Source organism: Notamacropus eugenii, chromosome 1, assembly GCF_028372415.1.
Source record: "Notamacropus eugenii isolate mMacEug1 chromosome 1, mMacEug1.pri_v2, whole genome shotgun sequence".
In the NCBI taxonomy this organism is placed as follows: domain Eukaryota; kingdom Metazoa; phylum Chordata; class Mammalia; order Diprotodontia; family Macropodidae; genus Notamacropus; species Notamacropus eugenii.
In genome coordinates, this window is record NC_092872.1 from 518339688 (window position 1) to 518365415 (window position 25728).

At 42.2% G+C, this 25728-nt stretch overlaps 1 protein-coding gene across 2 annotated transcripts in view; it reads left to right on the top strand.

The window, feature by feature from the left end:
* Window positions 1-25728, top strand: part of PREX1 (phosphatidylinositol-3,4,5-trisphosphate dependent Rac exchange factor 1) — a 227343-nt gene that overhangs the window by 113679 nt on the left and 87936 nt on the right. For both annotated transcript variants that reach the window (XM_072633625.1, XM_072633626.1), the window contains exons 6-9: window positions 2307-2468; window positions 8548-8681; window positions 16456-16574; window positions 17247-17396. In XM_072633625.1, coding sequence (XP_072489726.1) covers window positions 2307-2468; window positions 8548-8681; window positions 16456-16574; window positions 17247-17396 — 565 coding nt within the window. The remainder of the gene's footprint in view (window positions 1-2306; window positions 2469-8547; window positions 8682-16455; window positions 16575-17246; window positions 17397-25728) is intronic.

Sequence of the window (25728 nt, forward strand, 5' to 3'; positions counted from 1 at the left end):
AACCTTTTCTGTGTCATGGACCCTCTTTGGCAGTTTAGTGAAGCTCTGTGTCCCTTTTCAGGATAATGTTTTTAAATGCATCAAATAAAATTCATAAGATTATACAAAAATCTAATTATAGAAATATTTGAGAAATGAATTCATGGACTACTCCAGGTTAAGAATTCCCAATCTAAGGAAACCTCAGCTCCAATGAAATCTCAGTTGTCTACTGCAATGAGACTAGTAAAGATATGTATGTACCTACGTTAGACAATGAATAATTTACCTTTTTTTTTTATTTTTTAATGTTTAACAATCACTGCCATACAATTGAGATTTTATCCCCCCCATACCTACCCCCCACTACCCCCCTCCCTCCCCACGACTGCATACAATTCTGTATAGGTTCTACATATATTTTCCTATTGAGTATATTTTCACTATAGTCATGCTATGTAGTCAGACTAAGATAAATGAAAGAAATCGTATAACAAATCAGAACATGATACACAAACACATACACATACACAAACATGATCTGCTACATTCTGCGAATGACTTCCATATTTCTTTCTCTGAGTGTGGAAGGCATTTTGCCTTGAGAACCACCTTTGGGATTTTTTTTTTTTATAAGAAGTTTTTGCGTTATTACAAAATTCCAAGTCTACCAGAAAAAACTCTCACACACTGTGGTCGTTGCTGTGCACAAAGTTCTCCTGGTTCTGCTCCTTTCACTCAGCATCAGGTCATATAAGTCCTTCCAGGCCTCTCTGAAGTCTTCTTGTTCATCATTTCTTATGGCACAATAGTACTCCATTACATTCATGTACCATAATTTATTCAGCCATTCCCCAATTGATGGACATCCCCTTGACTTCCAGTTTTTGGCAACTACATAGAGTGCTGCTATAAATATTTTTGTACATGTGGGGCCCTTAATTTACCTTTTTTTTTTTAATGGCATTTATTCATTTAGAGGGAGGAAGGCAAGGCAGTTGGGGTTCAGTGACTTGCCCAAGGTCACACAGCTAGTAAGTATCAAGTGTCTGAGGCTGGATTTGAACTCAGATCCTCCTGACTCCAGTGCTGGTGCCCCAGTAATTTACCTTTTCTTGGATGTTTCCTGAATGGTGGCAGATGCTTATTGGTTCATTGCTTTGAAAAAAAGGAAAGAGAAAAAGGAAGGTAGAAGTCTTGGTCCTTGGGACTTCACATTTTTGCAGGTGTTCCCAAGGCAGGTGACTTCTTCAGCCCTCTGATTTTTGCAAGGTTGTTTAGCTAAACATCTCCAAGGTCTTGTAAGTCTTAGTTGGGCTTAATGACAGGTAATATTACTGGAGTGAAATGGCTTCTGCCCTTGGCCAGGTACCTCCTTTTGAGCTTGAAACTCACTCATTTCTTGTCTGATAGCCTGCACTGATGCCGTCATCATCATCAGCATCAACGTTAGCATCTAGCCAACGTGTGTGTGTGTGTGTGTGTGTGTGTGTGTGTGTGTGTGTGTGTGTGTGTGTGTGTGTAGTGTCTACTGTGTGCCAGGCCTTGTGCTAAGTGTTTTATAAACATTATTTATCTCATTGGATCCTCACAACAACCTTGGGAGGAGGGTGCTATTATTAACTCCATTTATAGTTAGGGAAACCGAGGCGAACAGAGGTTCGATGACTTGCTCAGCTTTACACAGCTAAGAAGTGTCTGAGGTCAGATTTGAACTCAGGTCTTCCTGTCTTCATGCACAGTGTTCTATCTTCTGGGTCACCTACCTGTCTCTAAGGTAGTGCTTTGCTCCTTCACCTAGACTGGGGGTGGGGATTTGTTCTGTGAAGTTTGGACTCAAAGGTCCACACTTGAGGACCTAAAGGACCACACTTGAGGACCTAAAGGACCACACGTGGCCTTGAGGCTGCTCCCCACCCCTGACCTAGATGGTGTTTCCTTTGTGATCTGCTCATGTGTGGAGTGCACCTGTGTGTGCTGCTTAGCCTCTTCTAACCATGGGAGTTATCAAACATTTATGAGCATACCATGCTGTCCTTCTCTGATCCGTTCTGTTTGCTCATACCTTTGTAGCATAGCACACAGACCTAAAAGAGTAGTTCTACCACAGAATTCCCTTCCAGGGTTCACTTGCATTGCTAAAGGGATCCCTTTCTAGTTCTATCATTCATGCAGTTTTTCTTCACTTTCTCAATTAGACTGGAGACTCCATGAGAACTGGATTTATTTTTCTCTCCTCCCATAGGAACTAGTAGAGAGTTGACTTCACAATGGGTAACTTGAGGAAGCTTTGGGGGTAATTTGGTTAATCTTTTTCTCTGCCTCAGGAACTGGCAAAGAGGACTCCAGGAAAGCACCCTGACCATCCTGCTGTCCAGAGTGCCTTGCAGGCCATGAAGACTGTCTGCACCAATATCAATGAGACCAAGAGGCAGATGGAGAAATTGGAGGCCCTGGAGCAGCTGCAGTCGCACATTGAAGGATGGGAGGTAGTGGAGTGAGCTTACATGGCGGGGAGGGGAAGGAGAGGGCCCAGGATAAATCCAGTCCAGGTGTAGGGGGTTAGGGGATGAAAATAATCAAGAATAACAACAATCCCTTGTTAGCCTGACATTTTGCAATCATCACCGTACCTCCTCCACTCAAAACAATTTTAGGAAGAAATTTTTAAAAATATTTTATTTTTTCAATTTTCCAGGCAGTATTTTTTCACTTTCATGTGACTTTTAAAGGATTAGTTGGACCAACAAAATATTTTTCATGCCCAAAATGTTTACTGGCTCCCTATTGCCTTGAGGAAAAATTCACCAGTTTGGCATTTAAAGCTTGTCGTAGTCCCGCTCCAGGAGAACTTGATGCATTCTTCATGAGTGCCTGTTTACGTCTCTTGCTTCCATGCCTTCCAGGCTGACCAGTTCTATGTCAGGAAGTTTCCTTCAAACTTTAAGTACTCCTTCCTCTAATCCCCTCAGTTGTGGGTGCTTTTTTCTTCCTTCTTAAACTGATCTGTTTACACATTGAATCCCCACCTTCTCCCTCTTCCAGCAAGCTTCTAGAGGGCAGGGACTTGGCATTATAGATCAGCTGTAGCCAAAATAAGAAAAAATCAGGGTTTCTCTTCTTTGTTGGAAGGGAGCTCCCATTCCGCAAAGTCCTTTGTCATATAGCTGGGAGTGTGTCAGTTTGGAATCTCATTTCCACCCAGCACTTTGGACCTTGAAAAGATCTCAAGGATCTCTGGGGAGGGAGGGCTTGCAAATCTGCTTGGTTTATCAGAGTGCACTTAGCAGAAGTCCTTGGACTCAGCACTGAAATTCACAGGGCCCTCCTGTAGTCACAGAACTATCCTTAGGCCCCTATACCTCTAATGCAGTTTCTCCCCAAAGGCCTGTGGCTAGAGACCAGGGAACAGCCCAATTCTTCTAGCTCTGTAGTGTGGAGTCCATACTAGCTTCAGTCTCACCAGACACCTCTCAGTTTGTATCAAGCTTCAAAAACCATTTGAGGGCAGGGAATGAGGAAGCTGTGGCAGTCATCTGGACATGAGGAATGTCACAAGCTTGAATGTTTCCAACCCTTGGGCTGTTTGCTTGATTGTTATGAAGTCATGGCTAAAGAAAATAAACTTCTCCATCTAGTCTGTTTGAAAAAAATCTGTCTTGAGGCAGGAGCAGATGCTGAGGGAAAAAGTCATATATGGGATCATAAGGGATCTTAGGACATTTAGTCCCACATCCTTACCAGGATACAGGGATAAGAATTCCAGGGTCATCCAGGTGCTTGTCAGAGGCTGACTTTGAACTCATGGCCTCAGACTGCAGAGTGAAATGATGTTTCCACTGTACCCCATTGCCTCAGGGTTTATCATGGAATCTTAGAATTCAAGCCTCTGAGCTAGAGGGGAGATGAGAGATGATCTAATCTAACTCTCCCTCGTTGTATTGTCCAGAAGAGGAGGCAGAACCCAAAAAGAGTAAGGGACTTGCCTGAGATTACATAAGAATTTGACTCAAACCTCCTCGTTTCTATTTTAGAACGCTTTTCATTGCATCAAATTATCTGTTATCGATGAATTGATTAAGTATCTACTATTATAAGAGATTTGTGCTGGGTTCTGGGCAAACCGATTGAAAAAATGACAGTTCCTCGCTGGGGACTCTACCTGGTAAGAGATGGGAGATAAGCAACACATACAAGATGCAGATGATTCAGGATAAGAAGAGTCAAAGGGCAGGAGGAAAGTTAAGGAGGTGTAGATGTCTTTCAGCTAGCTGGCTCAGTGGATAGAGTGCTGAGCCTAGAATCTGGCCTCAGACACTTATTAGCTGGGTGGTCCTGGGTAAGTCACTTCACCCTGCTTACCTCAGTTTCCTCATCTGTAAAATGAGGTGGAGAAGACAATGACAAACCACTCCAGTATCTCTGCTAAGAAAACCCCAGATGGGGTCATGAAGAGTTGGATGTGATTGAAAAACAGCTACTTGGCTGTGAGAGAGGACTCAGGGAGGGCATGGTGGAGGAAGTCAGACCTAAAACTTTAAAGGAAAAGGATTTCAGAAGGCAACAGGAGGGGGAGTATATGTTCTAGACTTAGAGGAATAACCCATGAGAATATATAGAGGCAAGAAAAGGTGGGAGGAATCAATAAATCAGCAGGCATTAAATATGTGCCAGGCTGGAGATAAGTAAAAAAAAAATGTTAGGCCCTGCCTTCACAGAAGGAAGCTTGTAAAGGTGGGTGGGGCAGGTGAAGGTTCAGTGGAAGGATGATGTTCCAGTAGTCTAAACCTAACAAAGCAGCAGATTAGCTGGAAAGTTCTGAGCCCTCTAGAAAGGAAGACTTTGGGAGTTTATTGCAGCGCAGCTGGGAGGGTGTTGAGTATCAAAGCTGAATCAATGTCCATGATGATAGGATTTCATTTGATGATTAGCCTGAGGAAGGCATGATGTCTGTAGAAGAACTGCAAAGGAACTGGAGATTGGGCAAGGGCTAATTAATCTAGCTTTGTTAGAAGGCTTGAATGGGAGTAGTGGGAAATAAAGCTAGAAAGATAAGTTCAAGATAGTTTAAGGAGTCCCTTAAATGCCAGGCCTAGGAAGTTTATAGTTAATTCATGATTCCCAGACCAGTACACCGTTACTTTATCACACTGTCCTTAGACATTCTGGAAATGTTCCACGAATGTTTGGAACATTGAGACTGAGCCCTAATCTCCTGAACTTCTGGTCCTTCTCTGCTTTCGAGGTCTCATGGGAGGGTCAGTGTTACATTTTGTCTTTGCCCGCTTCCCATATTTCCTATAGGGTTATGGCTTAGTTCAGTCCCATTGTGTCCACTGAAGGAATGTTAGAGAGGTTTGAGGGAAAAGAGAAAAGATTGGAAAATTTCAAAATCAGGCAGAGACAGTAATGCCTAAGACCACCTTTTTCTCTGTCCCAACTTTCTTCCATTTAGTCAGTAAGCATGATAGTGGACTGGGAAGGGCAGTCATCTGGCCATCGGGAGACCTGAGGGCTAATACTACCACTGTCAAAATAACTTTCTGAGTGACCTTGGATGAGTTATTTCCTCTCTCTAAGCTTCTGTTTTTTTTTTTTTTAAATCTGTAAAATAGGAGGGTTGGACTAAGTCTTCTTATAGTATTCTCTGATTTACTGAATGTTTGTTCTCAAAGCCAATAGGATGAAGTGTATGGGGTGGGACAGTGGAGATTGAACCGCGATGGAAATGAACTTTATTTAAATGAAATCTTTCTTTTAATAAATGCACATATTTTTAGCATCATAAAAGTCTGCTCTCTGTGGCCTTTAGATATATATTTTATGATAAGGAAGAGGGTGTACATATTTAAAATTGGGAGCCATTTTAGAGATCATCTAGGCCAATTCCTTCATTTGACAGATGAAGAAACTGAGGCTCTGAGAGGGAGGATTAAGTTGTCCACAGGCTGTTAGTAAAAGATCTGAGATTTGAATTGGCTTTAATCCAAGTCTAGTGCTCTTTCCACTTTTTACTTGTCTTACAGTGGAGCCTCAAAGCCTCTTACATGGTCCCTACCCTGGAAGAACTTACAGTGCTGTTAGGGGAGAAGTAGGATTAGAATCCTAAGTAGAAGGGGCAGAAAGCACTAGGAGAATTTGGAGTTCTATACCTGCCCAATGGTAACAACCAGCCACCCATCCGTCTGGTGTCAGGGCATTTGGCTATTTTAATGGGCCTCTACATTTCTAAACGGCCCCTGTGGTGACCAAAGCAGTTGGCTTAAGAGTGTTCTGTTTACATGCTGTGGTCTGGTTAGACTGAGGCTGGAAAATGGAACTGCTGACAAGGGCGTGTTGCTTGTTGCTCATGGTGATGGTGGTGGGATTGCCTCTAAAGACCCCTTCAGATCTGATTCCATGATTCTCCGACTCTGTGGTGTTGCTGGCTGGAGTTGAGGTTGTCTCTAGTGGGAAGTTCTCCAGCCCTTGGCTAGCAACAACTGGAATTCAGCTGAGGGTATGATTTCTTGCCTTCAAAATCAGTTCTCTTTTTCTAGGAATAGTCAAATCAGCAGATCACAGTGGTGAAGAGACTTCCTTTTCACTTATGTAAACAATTGGCTGGCTAGGGAGAAGACCACAGACAACTTCCCCTCCCTTTATTTTCAAAGGGAGAAACACATCATGTCTCTTTCCCTCTCTAGTTCATCCTGCACAGACTATCAGATTAATCATGTTTTGCTTTCCTCACGTTACTTCCTCTGGTCAAAAACCTTTAGGGACTGCTTTGTTCCTGCACAGTAAATTTGTTTGGCATTCAAGGCCCTCCACAATCTAGTCCTAGTTTACCTTTGTAGCCTGAATGAGATTGGTCTCTGTTGTTTCCTATTTCTCGTATGGTTACAGCCTCTACTTGGAAAGCTTCTTTATTCCTCTGTACTTATAACAATAATGATAATAATAGCTCCCGTTTATATAATGCTTCCTATGCACCAGGCACTATGCTAAGCACTTAATAGTCTGATCATTGATCCTTATAACAACCCTGGGAGGTTGGTGCTATTATTATCCCATTTTTACTGTTGAGAAAATTTGAGGCAGAGATTTAGTGATTTGCCCAAGGTCACATAGCTAATAAATGTCTCAGGCCAGAGTTGAACTCTTACTTCAGGCTCAGTACTCTGTCTACTGTACCACCTACTTAGCTGAGTTCTATCCATCGTTTGAGGACTAATTTACCATATTTAGAGTATCATACCCAGTTCTGCATTGAAATACAGGAGGTCCTTTAATGACTTAGAGCTTTCTAGAGGACATGATCAGAACAGGAAGGAATTGCAAAACCACACCACATAAGGAATGGATGAAAGAACGAAGGGTGTTTAGCCTGCAGAAAAGGACACTGTTGGGGATATAATAGTTGTTTTTCAAGAGCTGTCAGGTTGAAGGCTAGATTTCTGCTTCACTCTGTGGGGTAGATTTTGATTCCATACAAAGATGCACTTCCTAGAAGGCAGAGCTTCCTGCAAGCAGAGTAGATGCCCTCAGGCCTTTTCCCTCTCCCTGTCATGAACCTTCTTTGTGCAAAGGATCCTTGAGCTTGGGAGTCCAGAGAACCTAGGTTTGAGTCAGGACTGCGATACTTACTGTGTGACATCTGACAAGTCCTTGTCCCTTTCTGAACCTCAGTTTTCTCATCTGTGCAGTGATTAGATATTATTTGCTTATTTGTGTTGTCCTCCTCAATGAAAGGGAAGTTTACTTTGATGTTGGGGGTGCCATTGTTGTCTCCAGCACCATGCATGATGCCTGTCACATAATAAGTACTTGATAATTAATTGATTTTCAGTGATTCCTTGAGTGAAAGGTTGTGGGATAGCTTCACATGAAGGATTGTGGGGTCAGAAGCCTTAGATTTATTTCCCAACTCTGACTAGTTGTATGACTTTGGAAAATCCACTTAACCTCCTAGTTTCTTCATTTGTCAAATGAGGAGAGTTTGCGTTCCCTACCTCACAAGGCTGTTGTGAAATAAACTCTGGCACTATAAAGAAACTCAAAGCACTGTGGCTGTGCGAGTTATTATTCCTCTGTATGAATGTCATGCTCCTCTTGTATAAAATAGGAATATTTCTTATCGTACTTTTGCGAGAATCCAATAAAATGACCCATCTATCCATCCATTTACCCACCCACCCATCCTCCAGGCATTTATCAAGCACTTACCATGTTCTAGGAATCCAAAGCAAAAAGTCCTTGCCTTCAAAAGCAGCTTACATTCACAGTGACATCAGCAGCATAGAAGTAGGCCTAATTCTCATAAGCCTCATGAACGTTGTATTTTATCATTTTTTAATAACTTGGTCAGTTGATATGAGAGATGGGCAAGTATTTTATAACCCAAATGGGCTTCATACCTGTGAGCTGCTTTTTTTGCTGTTATTTTTTTCAAACTCTTGGGGTGTGTTCCAGGCCACGGATAAGGGCCTGCCATGAGAGGTTGTGGTTCCCTTTTGAGATGAACCCAGCCAATGGGGGCCTTAGGATCAATTCCTTAGAATGTCCCCTTGTTTCTTTCCCACCCAGGGCTCTAATCTCACGGACATCTGCACCCAACTCCTCCTTCAGGGGACCTTGTTAAAAATCTCTGCCGGCAACATCCAGGAGCGAGCCTTTTTCCTGTTTGACAACCTTCTGGTCTACTGCAAGAGGAAGTCCAGGTGAGCCCCACAGGCCACTGATCAAATGGGTCTCAGTTGTGGTGACAGTTTTGGCTAAGGGTATTTGGGGGCCATGTTATAGAAACAGCATTGTCCTGGGAAAAGGTCCTGTGGGAGAGATCCAGGCGCTGTTTTGTAATTAACTCATTGTGCAACATTGGTCAAATCTTTTCCCTCTCTGGTCCTTCGTTTCCCTGACTGTAAAATGAAGTTTTCTTTCTGGATCTGTGATCCTTTTAGTACTGAAATTCTATGAGTCTTTGAGTCTAAACATGGGGACTATGAAACTCTTGAAGAACTTCTGTTAATTCCTTTTTGACATTGGGAGCTCCTTGAGGGCAGGGAGAGTATGTATGTCATATTCAATTTTATTCCCTTGTGGTGCTGAACAATGGTTGGTTGGTTGTTGTCTTTCGTCTTCGAAGAGGACCAAAATGACATCACCATTGTAAAGTGAAATTTCAGCGTGTCCGACTGTGGCTGATCAGACCAATATGAGCTCGGAATGCTCTACCACAGGTTAGGCACAGATAGTCAGTATGAATATTTGGGGTGAATATCCCAAATTTGCACATCCTGTGTTTACTTTGTGCTGTCTCAGTTCTGCTTTGCTCAAAGAACACAGCACCTTTTCTGATGTGGGTGCACCATGCTGAGTGGTCCTGTGCCAGTGTCTCCCATGTTGCACAGTCGAATCCAAAGTTCCTGAAAGGGACCTTGAGAGTGTCCTTGTATCGTTTCTTCTGACCACCATGTGATTGCCTGCCCCATGCAAGTTCTCCATAAAATAGTCTTTTTGGCAAGCGTACATCTTTTCCATCTCCGCTGATTCCCAGCCCACGTCCAGGGATTCTGGATCCCTTCACTAAAGTCCTGTTCAGATGCTGCATGACATAAGGAAGGTGACTCTGTGTCCTTGAAGGATATGCCAGAAAACTTCAATCTCTGATGGATCCTCAACTAAAATTCTACCTTCTACAGGAATAACTCCTTAATTCTAGTGCCTTCCCTCTTAATTTTTTCCTATTTATCTTGCATGTACATGTTTTGTCTATATTTCTTTGCGTGTGTTTCTCCCATTAGTTTGCAAACTCCTTGAGGGGAGAGATTGTCTTTCGCCTCTTTTTGTATCTGCAGTGGATAGAGCGGTGCCTGGCACATAATAGGGTCTTTGTAAATATTTACTGACTGATACACACATAGAAAGGCTTCATTTTGGCCTAGTAGGGGACTGTCTTTTATGTCTTCCAACCATGCCTTGGCTTAATCAGGTACAGAGAGGCTCGTCACCAGAAGGATGGCCAAATGTTGATTTTTTTTTTTATTTTGGCCTTTGCTGCTCCATAAAACCATTCATTAAGGCATGGAGGGGCTGCCATCTCTTCCAGAAGAGGGAGCAACCTTACCTTGAGTGGCGGTGTGGTACAGTGGATAGAACACTAGACTTGGAGTCAGGAAGATCTGGATTTGAATGAAGTCTTAGGACAGTACTGTGCAATTCTGGGCAAGTTATTTCTCCTCTCTGGGCTTCAGTTTCCACATCTATAAAAACTGGACTTGATGACCTTTAAGGTCCCTTCTAGCTAAATCTTTGAACTCATTTATCTTTGAAGATAGATCCTAGGGCATGAAGCAAACTGAGATGAGGCAAACTGAGTTTCTCTCATAGTTTTTCTTCCATTTTTATAGGGGAGGAAATTAAGTTGAGAAAAGGAGTTGACCCTGAGGGTTTGCAGTTCAAATGCTCTGTCTTCACTCCTTTTCCACCTCCTACCCCCCAGTCTCTACCTCCTGGCAGGACCAGGCACTTTTCCCAGAACATCAACGTCTTCAAAACAGAATGTTCTGCCGACTCTGATCGAAACCTCTCCCTGTTTTGACTGGACAGCTCCTCCCCAATCTGTCTGGCCCCTGGTTAGGAATCAGCTGAGAGTTTGGCTGACACTTGCCAAAGCCTCTATGTTGGCATACCACTGAGTGGTTGTTGAGAATGGAAGGTTGGGATAGAGCTGGCAAAGCCCATCCTCCAGTACCTATTTCGAGTCATTTCTCCATCCTCATGGCCCAGCACTGTGGGAGGGTAAAATGAACATCTGTATGCTGGCGGAGGCTGGCAGACTGGTAGCTTTCCTGATTCTAGCACAGGAGCCAGAGGGCTGGGCTCAGGGAAAGTCAGGGAAATGGTGATGATGGATCTGAATGTGGAGTTCATGGCAACGTGGGCCTGGGAAGTGCCAGGGGTTGCTAAATCTTCCCTGGTTTTTATTTTGATTTGTTCCTGGGGCCCCTCCTTTCCTGGATCTTTGGTTGAGGTCTGTGTGGTTGGGAGTTCCTCATGCCTATGGGAATGGAGCAGTTTGGAAAGCGGAAAGCAAACCAAGGTTGTACTCAGAAGACCTGGATTCAAATCCCAGCTCTGCCACTTACTACCCATGAGACCTTGACCAAATTCATTCCCTTCTCTGGCTTTTACTGTCCTCTTCAGTAAAATCATCTCTAAGAGCCCTTTCTTTTCTAAATCTATAAGGCTCTGTGTTTTTGATTTAGTAATCGGGTAGCACCCTGGCTAGCCAGCCCTTATCCTTTGTTCTTGTTCTGAGCCTCGCTGAACTTGTAATGCTATCATACAGTTCCATTTACTCTTTATTTTATGTACCAGGATGACTATCACATGCACACATAAGTAGAATGCAAGATAGAATGTGGTGGCTGAAGGCAGGAGTTTGGAAGGATCACTTTGATCCCGGGGTATAAGAGAAACCAGCTAGGTAGTGTAGTGGATAAAAGTAGTTGGCCTGGAGTCAGGAAGACCTGAGTTCAAGTCCAGCCTCAGACATTATTAGTTGTATGACCATGAGCAAGTCACTTAACCTCTCTCTGCTTCAGTTTCCTTCCCCATAAAACGGAGATAACAATAGCGTCTACCTTCCAGGGGTGTTCTGTAAGGATTGAATGAGATATCGTTTGTAAAATACTTGGCTAATTCCAAATGCTAGCTGCTCTTATTCATGGTTGCAGTGGATAGACCCCTGGGCTCTGGCTCTAGCTGTGTGAACCTGGGCAAGTCATGCATTTTGCCTCAGTTTCCTCATCTGTAAAATGAGCTGGAGAAGGAAATGGCAAATCACTCCAGTATCTTTGCCAGGAAAATTCCAAATGGGTCATGAAGGGTTTGGACATGACTGAAAAATGCCTAAACATCAGCAGCAACGTTATCATTTATAGAGGAGTTGGCACCTGAGCTGGGCTTGAAGGAAGAAGAGGTTTCCTCTAGTCAGATGAGTGTCAGGCTCTCACTGTCTGCTGCTATACTTCACTTGGTTTCTCAAGCTACAAGACCAGGAGTGAGCTCTAAGCTAGGATACTTCCAAAAACTGCTTGCTGGTTGGTTCACTGATTTAGTGGCAAGTCTATCCTTTGTAGATTTACTTAATCTCTCTGAAGTTCAGCTTCCTCAAGGATGTGAGTTACTTAGAGCCTCTTAGAGTATAAACACCTTCTGGTGGTGCTGGTGTGTTCATGGCTTTTGCCTCTAGGAAAGGAAACACTCCCTGGAGAAGGAGCTCACCTAGTCTGCCTTTGAATCTTCCCTCCATCTAGGGCCTTTGGTCTAACAACTTCTCAGCATTTTGCTTATTAGCATCTTGACTTTCTTGACTTTTGTGGTCCAAGCCACCAGAGAGCATCCCTGAAGCTGGTACCCACCATGCCCTGAGAGCTTTCGACCCTAGTGATCACTTCCTCTTCACAGTGTTGGATCTCTTTATCTGATTCTATGCAGAGACGTGAACCTTGTAATTGCAAGGAGTTCCCTTAGTGTAATGAAAAGACAACTGGAATTGGAGTTGGAAGTAAATAGTTTTCAGATACTGTCTCCAGCACTTAATAGCTCTTGGACTCTGGTTACATCAGTTAAACTCTTTGAAACTTAGCTATAAAAGGGGGAGAATAAAAACCAGACAATCTCCCTCACAGGGTTGTTGTGAGGAAAATGCTTTGTAAAACTTAAAGTAGTTTATAAGTCTGGGCTGCTGTTATCCCAGACTAAATCAGTTTGCTAAGTGATGTAGGCCATTTAATTTAACAAGCATTACTGAGAACCTACTCAACCTTGTGTTAGGTGGGTGGACATCCATCACTAACTAGGAATTCCTAGTCAATAGGCAGGATGCGTTAGTATCTTATAAAGATGAATGTGAGAGTGGAGCAGAGGGGAGAGCAGACAAAATTGTCTAGTTACATTTGAGGATGAAGAAATCAGTTAGCTGCTTGGTGGTGAGTATATTTGGCCAGAGACATTCATAAAGATTTCCCCAGTGGAAGACAGGGACTGTGCTCTGCTTTTTTGAGAGAGCCCCCCACCAAAGTCAGTGCTTTGTTGGCATTCACATACATGTGCGGTCAGAACGTGTTTTCACATGTGGTCTGTCTTTGACTGTCACAAATGGACCTGGAGGTAGGCAGAGAAGGTCTTATTTTGCTTGGTCTGTGATTTTTATAGATATAAGCAATTCCCAGTGGGGAAACTTCCTCATGAAAATCAGCACCTGCTCTTCCACATAATTGTAGAATTGTTCGGGGCCCTGGGAGTTTAAGTGACTTGCTCAAAGTCTTACCAGTGTGTGTCACAGGTGAGACTTGAGACTTCCACACTTTGAGGTCACTTCTCTATCCCCAGTTGCCACACAGCCTCTGAGCCTAGGTCATGCAGAGTGGGAATTGTTATTGCCCAATTACAGATGAGGAAATCTACCCATGAGGAAAAGTAAATTGGCCAAGGTTACACGTGTCAGTTTTGAACCCAGGTCTCCTGACTCCCTCCAGTGTTCTTTTATCATCTGTAACATATATAATTGCTTCCTTAGAGTTTGGGTGGTGGGCACCTACCTTTGACTTTTTTTGTCTTTATTGGCTGCCCTCTCAGACCTTCTGGGCCCTCGATGGGGGATTCACCTGATGACCTGGGTGCTCTGGAGCATTTGATCCCCAGGTGGTCCTCAGTGCATTACAACTGAGCCATTCAGGTATGCTAATTGAAAGTTCGCATCTCAGTGAAAGAAAGCTTCATGTAGTTGCCCTGTGAGACCTGTTGTTCAGGAGACAGCAGGGTGTAGTATGTGAACATGTGGACTTTATCTTGACTCAGTTGCTGTGCATCTTTGTAACCTTCATTGAAGTCTCTTTACTCCCTGAGTAGGGGATAAATACTTGTGCTGTTTCTGTCATAGAGTTGTTGTGGTTATGTAAACCTTAAAAAAGCTACAGTTATCATCATTTTCCCTGGAGATCTAACAATTCAGTTTGACCTCTTTTTCGAACTTTACTCCTTCCACTCTCTCCTCCTCACCTACAGCTTCCTCCCTAGTCTTTGGTACCATTGAAAGGCAGAAGATTGGGATGAACCTTAGAACAGAGAGTGCCAGAGCTGAAAGAAATCTTGAGTTCTTCTGGTCTGAGCCCTTGTTTTTTAGATAAAGAGGTTGAGGGAGATTTATTTTTCTCAAGGCTACTTGGATAGACAGTATTACTGCCATTAACCAAGGACCTTCAGACTACCAACCAAATCTTTGCTTTTGCTTGTAGCTGGAGCAGATGCCTTGAGTTTGAAGGCCTTTCCCACACTTGGCCCCAGGTGATTTAGATGGTCACTGACAGAAATGGAAGAAACCTTCCCTTGCTAGTGGGGTCTTCCAGGGCCTTACAGTACAATACCTTGGTCTCTGCCAGTCCAGGGAATGTTTTGCCTTCCAAATCTGTCTGAAAACAAAACAGCCACCTCCTCCTGGGTAACTAGAAAGTACCACAGGGGTGAGGATTGCATTCCTTTCTGTGTGTATGTATGTGTGTGTGTGTGTGTGTGTGTGTGTGTGTGTGTGTGTGTGTGCGCGCGCGCGCTTGTCCTTCATTGCATCCCTAGTACAGTAGTTCAGTTTATGCTCAGAAATCTTCGGTGACTTGCTATTGTCCCTAGGGTAAAATGCAAAATACCAATCTATCCTAATCTATCCTATTTAAGGAAAGTCCTCTCTAGAATGGCTTCAGATTCCCTTTTCAACCTTTCTGTGCATTTTACACACACACATACGCGCTCTCTCTCTCTCTCTTTCTCTTTCTTTCTTCCTCCCTCTGTCTTTGTTTCTCTTCTTTCTTTTCTCTCGTTTCCCACTGGTTGCTAGGGTTGTAGAGTCTCAGGTTTTTCCCTAGGTTCCCTTTCCCTAATCTTTTAATTCATGTTTCCCCTATGCAGACAGTTCCGTAGACTTCAGACTTGCAAAATATCTGTTCTCTTGAAGTAAATTATTGGTTGGAGAGCATGGGAGGAAAAGAGTTGTGGGCCATGAGCCAGGTAGAAAGCTAGAGCTAGGGGGGAGAGGAGCATGATGTCGTGAAAGGAGGATGGGAAAAGTCTGCTTTAAGAGCTGATAGAATCAAGACCTGGAAGGGACGATAGACAACGTGATCCAATCCCCTTGTTTGAAAAACAGGTACACCAAAGTCCAGAGGGGTTAACTCATAGAGAATCCCTTCTCCATTCTCTTATAGCTTCAAACAACCAAATCACACAAGTTGGCTGCAAATTATGTGCTCTCTTTTCTGCTGTCTGCTCTTTCCTCAAGTATTTGTTCTATTTTTCCAATGTGACTGTTAAGGTCCTGGATGTATTTGTTCAGTGCTTACTTTGTGCTCAGTACAGGGGATACAAAGAATACAGGGGAGACAACATGTAAATAATAAAACTGTCTTTCCATATCTTTCTCTGAAATCCCAAATGGCCTGCCATATACTCAGTGAATACTTAGCCCTTGAACGACAGATTTGGGAAACAGCTGTTTGGAGATTATAATGTGAGAATGGATGAATTTGTGAAGAGGGTCTTTCTGGTGAGTTCTGTATCAAACAGGCTACCTGACCACTTATGGCCTACATTGGAGGTGGGATTTGCTTCTGGGTATGAATTGGGATAGATGGTTGCTGCTCTTGTCCCTTTCTTTTCCCAAAATCTTACGGAGCATTATAGAGCAGTTAAAAAAATTTTTTTTTTCATTTGATCTTCACAACTACCCTTTAATATGTCTTATTTCAAATTTTCCCTCTACTTTTATCCCCTACCTCTCATCACATTTTACCTTCGACCATCCTTATTTCCACACTTGTCGATCATATTCTCCCCTCAGGAGTCTGTCAGTTCTTGGAGCGCAGGGATTATGCTCCTTTTCATCTTTGTGTCTATAGCACTGAATACAAAGCCTCAGACATTGTAAGACATTAAGTTTTTGTTGTGAGTTAAAATGAGTTAGGTATTGTCCATGGCATGGTAGAAAAAATGTGGGATATAGAGTCATAAGACATGCTTTTTATTCCTTTTGTGATTTTGGGGATGTCATTTAACCTCTAGGCCTCAGTTTCTTCATGTGTGGAAATAAAGGGATTATATTAATGTCATAGCTAAGGTCTCTTCCATTTTAAATCCCACAATCCCTCATGTATTATGGATTCTTTATTTACAAAGCTGAAACTCAAGAGAGATGAAGAACAGTAACATTGTTAATCCAACATTTAGTGAAGGTGAAGGCTGGTTTCTCACAGTCTCTGTGTTACTCTTCTACCCATTTCAAATACTACCTCCCATTTGTGTGGCTTTACCTTTTTAGAAATGCCTCCATCCGTTGCTTCCTCCAGTCTGCACTAGAAGTTTGTGGGCAGGAATGATTTTGCCTCAGAGAGGGCCAGTGAAGAACGATGTGCTCATTCTGCCTTATCTTCACCATTGCAGGGTCACTGGGGGAAAGAAGTCAACCAAGAGGACCAAGTCCATCAATGGATCCCTCTATATCTTTAGAGGTCGGATCAACACTGAAGTCATGGAGGTGGAGAATGTGGAAGATGGCACAGGTAACTGCTATCTCATTATGGTAGCCCTTTCTCTATGTGGGCTGCCTTATCCTTCCCTACATTAAAATGTGCTCTTATTTCAGTCTGAATAGGTGGGCTGTTAATTTGGGGGCACCTTGGGCTTCTGACTAGTCTCAGCCTTCCCTCACTTGGATCCACTTCACTTGCACGTTATGGTATCTCCTTCCTGATGTCATAGTCCTTTTTGAGAATGAAGGACAAACAGCAGCAAAGCAGCAGGAAATGGCCAGGGCTTGGTCAGGCTTTCACTCTATCTTCCTCAAAACATGTTATCTTGAAATAGTTCTTCAGAATGGGACTGACCATACTCTTTGTGCTGGGTTGCCTGACCTGGCTTTGACTGTGCCAGTTAACTTGGGACTCAGTAATTGGAAAGGGGAAGGAAATAAGGCAAGGGCTAAAATAACTTAGATTTCTGGAATGAGTCAAGATTGGAAGGAGTCAGAAATCTGACCTAAAAGTCATATTGGTGGACTAGGTGAGCTTATGGCTATCGGATATCCTGTGATTCTGGTACTGGTAAGGGGAAGGCCTTATAGAATAACTCTAACTCTAGCATAGCAGTGGGAGAGAAGGCAGGTTTGCTCCTTTCTTCCATAGGCAGATTCCTTCCTCACCAGACTATATTTTTCTCTCTCTATTCCTTCATAGCGGATTACCACAGCAATGGCTACACCGTCACAAATGGCTGGAAGATCCATAACACTGCCAAAAACAAATGGTTTGTTTGTATGGCAAAAACGGCAGAGGACAAACAGAAATGGCTGGATGCCATCATCAAGGAGAGGGAACAGAGAGAGAGTGAGTATTTGGGACTCCCTTTCTTGTCTGTTTTCTCTAGCACCTGGGAGCTACTTGATTTGGGTACCAGAAGAAACTTTGTAAATGAATGAAAAGAGTATTAAGTGCTCACTACGTGCCAAGCACCATGCTAAGTGCTAAGGATACAAAAAGAAATATGAAAGTTAAAGTTCCTGTCTATAAGAGAAGAAAACATATCTACAGCAGTGGTGTCTAGGGACCTTTGTTGTGGTCTCAGGAGTGATGAGTGGGGACATGAGAGAGTCTTTTCCAGTAGCAGTGGGAATCTTGATTTGATTATGGTTCCAGAGCTGGAGCATGGACTGTATGCCTACTGACTGACAAGAAGATGGCTAGGGTGTTAAGTGAGGTACGTCTGTGACTGGTTAGGGATTGATTAGTAGAAGGCACTCACAAATCAGAAAGATGGGAGCTCCCATCAAAGCATGGTGTCTGGTCCAGAGGGTATAGGATAGGGAGGCAAGCAAGAACATGAATCAAGTGGGGTGAAGGGTTTGAAACATGTTCTTCTGAATGCATAAGAATATTGGGAACCAGCTGTATGAGGAAGGAAGAGCGTAACTGTCGTGAATTTGGTCCATTGAAAGTGTTCGTCCTTAATTGCTGAAGAAGACCATGTCATCAGAGGAATGATGACCTGACTTACACTTGATTTTGTTTTGAGTGAGGGAGGGCTCTTTTGAAAGTAGCACTGGATTAGAAACCAGAGGACCTGCTGCATTCAATGTGAATCATTTGGAGATGATGATCCTATGGTTGAGGGTTGTGAGGAGACATGAAATGGGAATTCACCTGGGAAGAGTTTTCTCCCCTTGGTTGGGCCCCTTCCCATCTGCATTTGAGTTCTCATTTATAAAATGTGGGGAGATAGTACTAGCAGGACTCTTGATACTCTATGTTCCAGGTATGAGAAAGTCAGTGTGAAGTGGAGAGAATGCTAGATTTAGAGTTAAGAGAGTTATATGTTTGAATCCCAAGTCTGATACTTACATGATCAAGTCACTTGACTTCTAGCCTCAGTTTTTTCACCTGTAAAAGGGGAATAGTAATAGTGCCCAATAGTACCCACCTTCTACGGTTGTTGTGAGGAGTGAATGAGACAATATACATAAAATGTTTTCCAAATATCATACTAGTAGTACCAGTAGCCCCAGTAAAAGCAGCTGGAGTAGTTGTTACTACTCTAAATCCTATGATCTCAGTAGTCTGGGGAGGCTAGACCTTGATATTTTCCCCTGTCTGACCCCATTTCCTTATTCCCGGCTTTTTGTTGAGTATAGTGAACCAAGAAAGCTCTCTGTTTTAAGAGGGTAGAATGATTTAGTCCAGTGGTGCCAAACTTAGATAGAAATGGTGGCTGCTAAATCACTCCTTAAGGATCCTGGCAGACCACATATTGACTTAGAAAACCACATGGCAACATTATCTGTTCTGTTTTGTATTTTTATTTATTTTGTTTCCCAATTACAGTTTTATCCAATTTGGGCCAAATGCAGCTTCCAGACTGTGTGTTTGACACCTGATTTAGGAGAAGATGTAGTGCTATACTTATAATCAGGAAACCTTAGTTCAAATCACTTATCCAGGATTTATTATCTCCCTGTGCAAGTCATTTCTCCTCTTGCCTCAGTTTCCTCATCTGTAAAACTGAAGGTGGTTGGACTCAGTCTCCTTTAAGGTCCCTTTTAGCTGTAACTCTATAAACTTATAATTCTTTGGTCACACTAAACCACACCATTGGCCATTCTTCTCTCTTCTCTGTCTAAAAAAGTTTTTTTCTTTGAGGGGCATTGATTATTAGTTATCCTACTTTTAGAACAAGAGTTCTTAAACTGGGATTCTAAGACCCAAATTTCAGGGCATCTCTGAACTTTTCTCCCTATTTCTCCACTCAGATTTATTTTTACCAACTTTTTGTTTCTTTTTATTTTTATACATGTTATTTTATTCATTAAAAAATCATTATTCTCCAAAGAAGTCTGTAAGTTTCATTAGAGTGCCAAAGCAGACAGTGAAGGGAAAAAAAGGTCTAAGGGTCAGGGATTCCTACTTTGGACAGTGGTGAAGTCTTTTTTTGGGTTACCTACATGCCTCTCTTCCACTAGCCCATGTCTCTTACATCAAGTCCCTTTTACCCAAGCAGCTTGTTGGAAAGATTGAGGGAGGGAACTGTCTCATGCTGAGTATGGCCTCCATATGGGTTTTATTGTTAAATTATAATCTGATGAGCTCTTTCCAAAGTTTAAGAATGTTAGGTTCCAAGAACTTGAGAGCTGGAAGGGATCTTTGCTCTGTCATTTACTGTGTTTTTGATTTGGGGGAATGATTTAGCTTTCTGGGGGCTTAGTAGTTATCTGTAAAATGAGAAGGTTGACTCAGTTTCTAAGGTGCTGTTCAGCTCTAAATCCTATGATCTGTTGTCTCAACTTCCTTATTTTCTAGAAGAGGAAACTGAGACCAGCCAAAGGGAATAGACTTGTTATATCATTGTTTTTATCCTTCTGCCAAAGCCCTGTTCCATGGTCTTATTATGGTGTAGATACAACTCTAGGTTCTTAAATGCTCTGTCTTGGGAATATCAGCTTACAAAAATCTCACCAAGGAGAAAGGGTTTGGATTATGGGCCCTGTGATGGACTGCATTGCAAGGTCCTAACCAACTTTGGAGAAACTCATCACTAGAAATATGGTGGCAAGGGGACTGAAAGACACAGCAAACTCGTTAAACTATCTTTTGAGGGTCTGTGATCCTGATGAGTAGAGGGAGTTCCAGAGCTGCTGGATACTATTATTTTCAGTCTGCACAGTTTAGATTTTCTTCATAATGTTATCTGTCCCCTAGCATTCCTGGAATTGGCCTGTCAAGGACAGGTAGTAGCATGGATATTTTAAGGCAAATCTTCTTAAACTTTGTGTGTGTGTGTGTGTGTGTGTGTGTGTGTGTGTGTTAGTTATGGACCCTTTTGGCAGTCAGATGGAGTTTTCACAGGACATAAAATTCATAGGACTACAAAGGAAAGGATTGATATTTCTGAAATATTTTTATCAGAATTAAAAAGCAAAAATAAATAAGTCTGTGGACTATAGTTGTGCTGTAAAGGAGGGTTAGGAGGACTTGTTTGCCTGATTGGAAGGATGATGTTTCAGACAGGAACAGGAAACAGTGAGACAGTGGTAGTTCTAAACTGCTCTTGAATTATTAAGCCTCTGAGAGTGTAAATAGCTGCTTGATTTCATGCTAAGAGGAATCTAAGATTTTTTGGCCATTGTGAACTCTATTGCCATGGTCCCTTCTGTTGCCTGGGTTGACTTTTAACTCTGTTGTTTGCCCTGAGCCTAAAGGAGAAGAGGTGGGGATGAGGATAGCCTCACTGGCCCAAAGAGGCTTCAATGGATGCAATGGAAAGAGCTTTTGATGGGAAAGCAAGAGAACTGATGTTACAGATGAGTTTTGATCTTGGGCAAATTAGACTAGCTGGTCTCTAAGGTTCACTCAGTCCCTTATATCTGTTATACCTCACAAGGTGGTTACTGGGTACATACAGGAAAGATAATTGGTTCGGTTTTTTTTTTTTTTGTTGTTGTTGTTGTTGTTGTTGTTGTTGTTGTTGTTGTTTCAACTTTCTCCCCAAATCCTCCATGCAGTTTAAGGGAAGCGTAACTTGTTTAATAAACTCCAGTGTCTTCCTGTTACCTCTGGAATAAAAAATAAACTTCTGCTTAGCTGTTAAATCCCTCCACAACCTGTCCCTAGCCAATCCTTTTAGCCTTGTTGTCCAGTGATCCCCCTCCCACATGGCCCTCTCTGTTCCTCCCCATGCAGGGTTGCTATGCTTTTGCACTTGCTCTCCCCCATGCCTGCCATATATTCCCTTTTCCCTTCCACATCACATCATCTCTCTCCTTTTCTGTGAAGATTTTGTGGTTGCCTTAATTTTTACTGCTCCCTTACATCCCACTGGATTTATCTATGTCTGTTAGATAGGGATAGTTTCATTTATTGGCCCACTCTATGAGTATTATAAATACTTGATTGATTTTTACCTAGTTGGGGAATCTTCCATCACTTTGCTTGCATTGAGATGTGAGCCAATCCTCTGTATACTGCAACACAGGAACCATATATACATGTATGTGTGCATTCATACATCTTGATTTTCAGAGCTTGTTGAAACTCAAAACCCATAATGTTTGTTACTTGTAGTAGTGAGATCAGTGCTTCCCTATGACCCTAACTCAATTCACTATGAAGTAGGTAACTTGGTGTAGTTGAAAAGCCAGTGGACTCTGGGGTCATGAAAACTGGGTTGGAAGCTAGTTCTACTGTTTACTAACTGTGTTCTTCACTTTTTTGACCCTCTGTTTCTTCATCTGCAAAATGGGAATAGTATACTTTGTACTACCAAATTCATGGGATTATTATGAAAAAAGCATTTTGCAAACCTTAAAGTGTTACAGAAATGGGAAATGATTAACACAAAGTTTTTCAGCTCTTGGTGCCGAATCATGAAGTAGAGGAGAAAGGTCATGATCGGAGGTGGTGACCCAGGCCCCAGGCCCCCGGCCTAGCAATCCTCCACTGGAAGTCACAGCTGTGCGGAGCCAAGGTGGTAGAGTAAAGGCAGGGAGTTTTCCCCCCAAACCCTCCAAATATCTTTTAAAAATGACTCTAAAAAATTCTAGAGCAGCAGAACCCACAAAAAGATAGAATACAACAAATTTCCAGCCAAAGGAAGTAACAGCTCGTCCTCCCATTTTTATTAGTCATTCTCCTTTTATTTATTTATTTTTTAGTATAGCTCCCGCATGTTAACTCATGAAAACATTACAAGCCTCGGCAGCATAGTACAGCAGTTATCAGACATTGTGTGGGTACCATTAATGTTGTAACCCTTGTCCTTTTAAGAGTACAGAGGGTTCTCTTGATAATGGTATGGAACCTTTGTACTCAGGTATATCAGAGTGCTTCTTTCTAAAGAGAGAAATCTCCTGGCGAATCTGACAAGCATTTAAAAGCATCACATAAATAGGATTGCTGCTGCTGCAGTATTGTCTTGGTTAACCAGAACTCAGCTACTCAAAATCTCTATTTAATGGATTTTTAAAGGACCAAGAGTCCCCTTCTATGACAGGAAAAGTTTCCATCAGCAATTTATATAAGAAGCAAAACAAAGCACAAGAAGCCAAACCAGAAACTAAAAAAAAGCCCCAACTCAGAATTTCGATGTTAGAGGCACTTAGAGCTAGAAGAGACTTGAGAAGTCCAACCAACTCATTTCACAGAAAAAGAAGTTGAGTCCCAGACAGACAATTCCAGGTGACTTGGCTGAGATGAAGTAGTGAGGTAACAGCAGAGGTTGAGCTAGAATTCAGGTGTCTCGACTCCCAGGCCTATATTCTTTGCCCCATACCACATTCATCCCCCACCTGGCCTCATTTTACTCACCTTTTCCTTTCTTTTCATCTTCATGCATATTTATCTAGAGTTTCCATTATGTGCCAGGCATTGTGATGGGGATATATAGCCCAGTGAAATAGTCCCACTTCAAGGAACTTGTATTTTGTTGAGGCAGACAATATATTTATTTATTTTTAATTTTTCAACATTTTTATTTAAAATTTTGAGTTCCAAATCCTATCCCTCCCCCCTTCCCCTTCTCTGAGATGGTAAACAATCAGATATAGATTGTATATATGCAGTTACATAAAACATTTTAATATTAGTCATTTTGTGCTAGAATTGAATGAAAGAAAATGAAAAATAGCATGCTCCATTCTAATGTATTCTAATTTCTCTGGAGGCAGATGGTATACTTCATCACCAGTCCTTTGGAATGGTCTTGGATCACTGTATTGCTGAGGATAGCTAAGTCATTAATAGTTCTTCGTCAAACAGGATTGCTTTGACTGTGTACAGTGTTCTTCTGGTGCTGTTCACTGTGTATCAGTTCATGTAAGTCCAGATCTTTCTGAAATCATGCTGTTAATCATTTCTTATATAGAGCACAACAATATTCCATTACATTTATATACCACAGCTTCTTTAGCCATTCTCCAAGTGATGGGTGAGTTGCTATAAATATGTTTGTACAAATGGGTCCTTTTCCCTTATTTTGGATGTCTTTGGGATATATACGTAGCAGTGGTATCGCACAACTTTATAGCTCTTTGGACATGGTTCCAAATTGCTCTCCCGAATGGTTGGACCAGTTTATAACTCAACCAGCAGTGCTTTAGTGTTCTAGTTTTCATTGATCCCCTCCAACATCCAACATTTTCCATTTTTGTCAGATTAGCCACTCTTCTAGGTGTGATGTGGTACCGCAGAGTTGGATAGCACATTTCGATGTATGTGTGTGTGTGTGTCTGTGTGTACACAGACATACACAGTAGATAAAAGAGGATTTGGGGGAAGGGGATTAGCAGCTGGAGGATGAGAAAAAAGCATCAGGTAGAAGATGATTCTCTAGCTGAATCTTAAAGGAGAGCTGAAGGTGACAAGCTTGTAAATACTAGCCATGGGAGACATTCACTCTAAAGGCACAGACAGCAGAGCGTGTAAGGGGCGGGGTAATTTAGTGTAATAAGACAGGAGAGGTGGGTTGGGGCCAGGTTATATAAGGATGAGTTTATATTTGATTCTGGTGTGTGGGTGTGTATGTGTATCTGCAGAAGCAGACAGAGAGGAGACACGTTATGGAAGGTAAAATGACAAGATTTGGCCACTGGTTGGGTGAGTGAGAGGTATGACACTGAGATGGCAAATTTATGTCATTATTGGTGTACTTGGCAGGAGTAGGAAAGTTGAAAAGAGGGGCAGTTTTGGGGAAAGATGCTTTGGACATGTTAAATTTGAGATGGGATTTCTAGTTTGAGATGTTACAGCAGAAAACTGGAGGTATGGGAGTGAGGGGGAGGGCTTGTGGAAAGAGTGAATTCTGTTTTGAAGTGAGTAGCTTAAGTCCTACATACTCAGAATTGTACTCTGTGTGTTGTAAGCACAGGGGAGGAAATGAAAACTAATTCATCTACATTTCAGGAAGAAAAGGGAAGCTAGGTTCCATTTTTAGTTCTTTGGCCATTTGTATTTTTTTTCCTCCCAGCTTCTTATATTTCAATTCAATTCAGTATTAAATGTTTTCCTTTTTCAGTACCTTGTGCTTGGTGATAGCTCTCTTAGAATATGGAGTATGAAGACAATGGGGAATTGGAAGAGTCATACTTGTCCTGGGATCAGATTGACAACAAGGGTCTTAGTAATTCTTAGGAATCTAGAGCCATTAGGAACTTTGGGATTGCTTAATCAATAAGCATTTATTAAATTCTTACTACATGCCAGACACTGAGATAGGCACTATAAGTCCAAAGACAGAAAATGAAATAATTCTTATTTTAAGAAAGTCATTAGGGAGGAAATAGCATTTGGAGCATCAAGAGGAGCATTATGTTTTGAAGTAAGTTAAGGATTCTAAAGGAGAAAGAAGGAGGATTGTCTTCTAGGCATGATGGACAGTCATGGCAAAAACAAGGAGATGGGAGCCATGCCATGTACAAAGTACAGAGAGAAAATCAGTTTGGTTTTTAGTGTTTTAAACACCAAAAGGAGTTTGTTGTTTTATCCTGGAAGTAGTGGGAACCACTAGATTGTATTGAGTCAGGGAGTGACATGGTCAGCTTTCCTTACCTGTGGAAAGTCACTGTGGCAGTTAAGTGGAGGATGGATTGGAATGGGAAGGAAGGCAGGGAGACAGGTCAGTTAGGAGGCCGTTGCACCAATTTCTGTGAGATGTGATGAGGGTCTGAGCCAAAGGTACAGGTGAAAGGCAGAAATGAAAATATTTGACAATTGATTGGCTGTGTGGGGTGAGTGAGAGAGAAGAGTTAAGGACAGACCTAAAGTTATGATTCTGGGAGACCAGAATGTTGGTGTTCCCCTGGGTAGAAGTAGAGGCTAACATTTAGCCTAGCCCTCTCATTTTATTGATGAGAAAACTGAGGTGCAGGTTGCTCAAGGTAAAGTAAAACTGAGATTTGAATATGGTTCCAAATCTCATACCTTAGATAGGCATCACAGTCATTCCCTTTCTGGGCCTGGTTCCTCATCTGGAACAAGGGGAATGGTCATATGTGACTTACCTCACTTATAACAGCTTTGTAGACTGTCAACCCTTACAGAAAAGGAATCTCTTATTATAATTATTGCTGCTTTCTGATGAAAGTTTCCAGGAGGCAGGAGAGGGACTTCACGTGAATCCACTCTGCCTAAGACAAGGAGGGAACATATTGTCCTGTCTCTGAAATAAACCATTTAG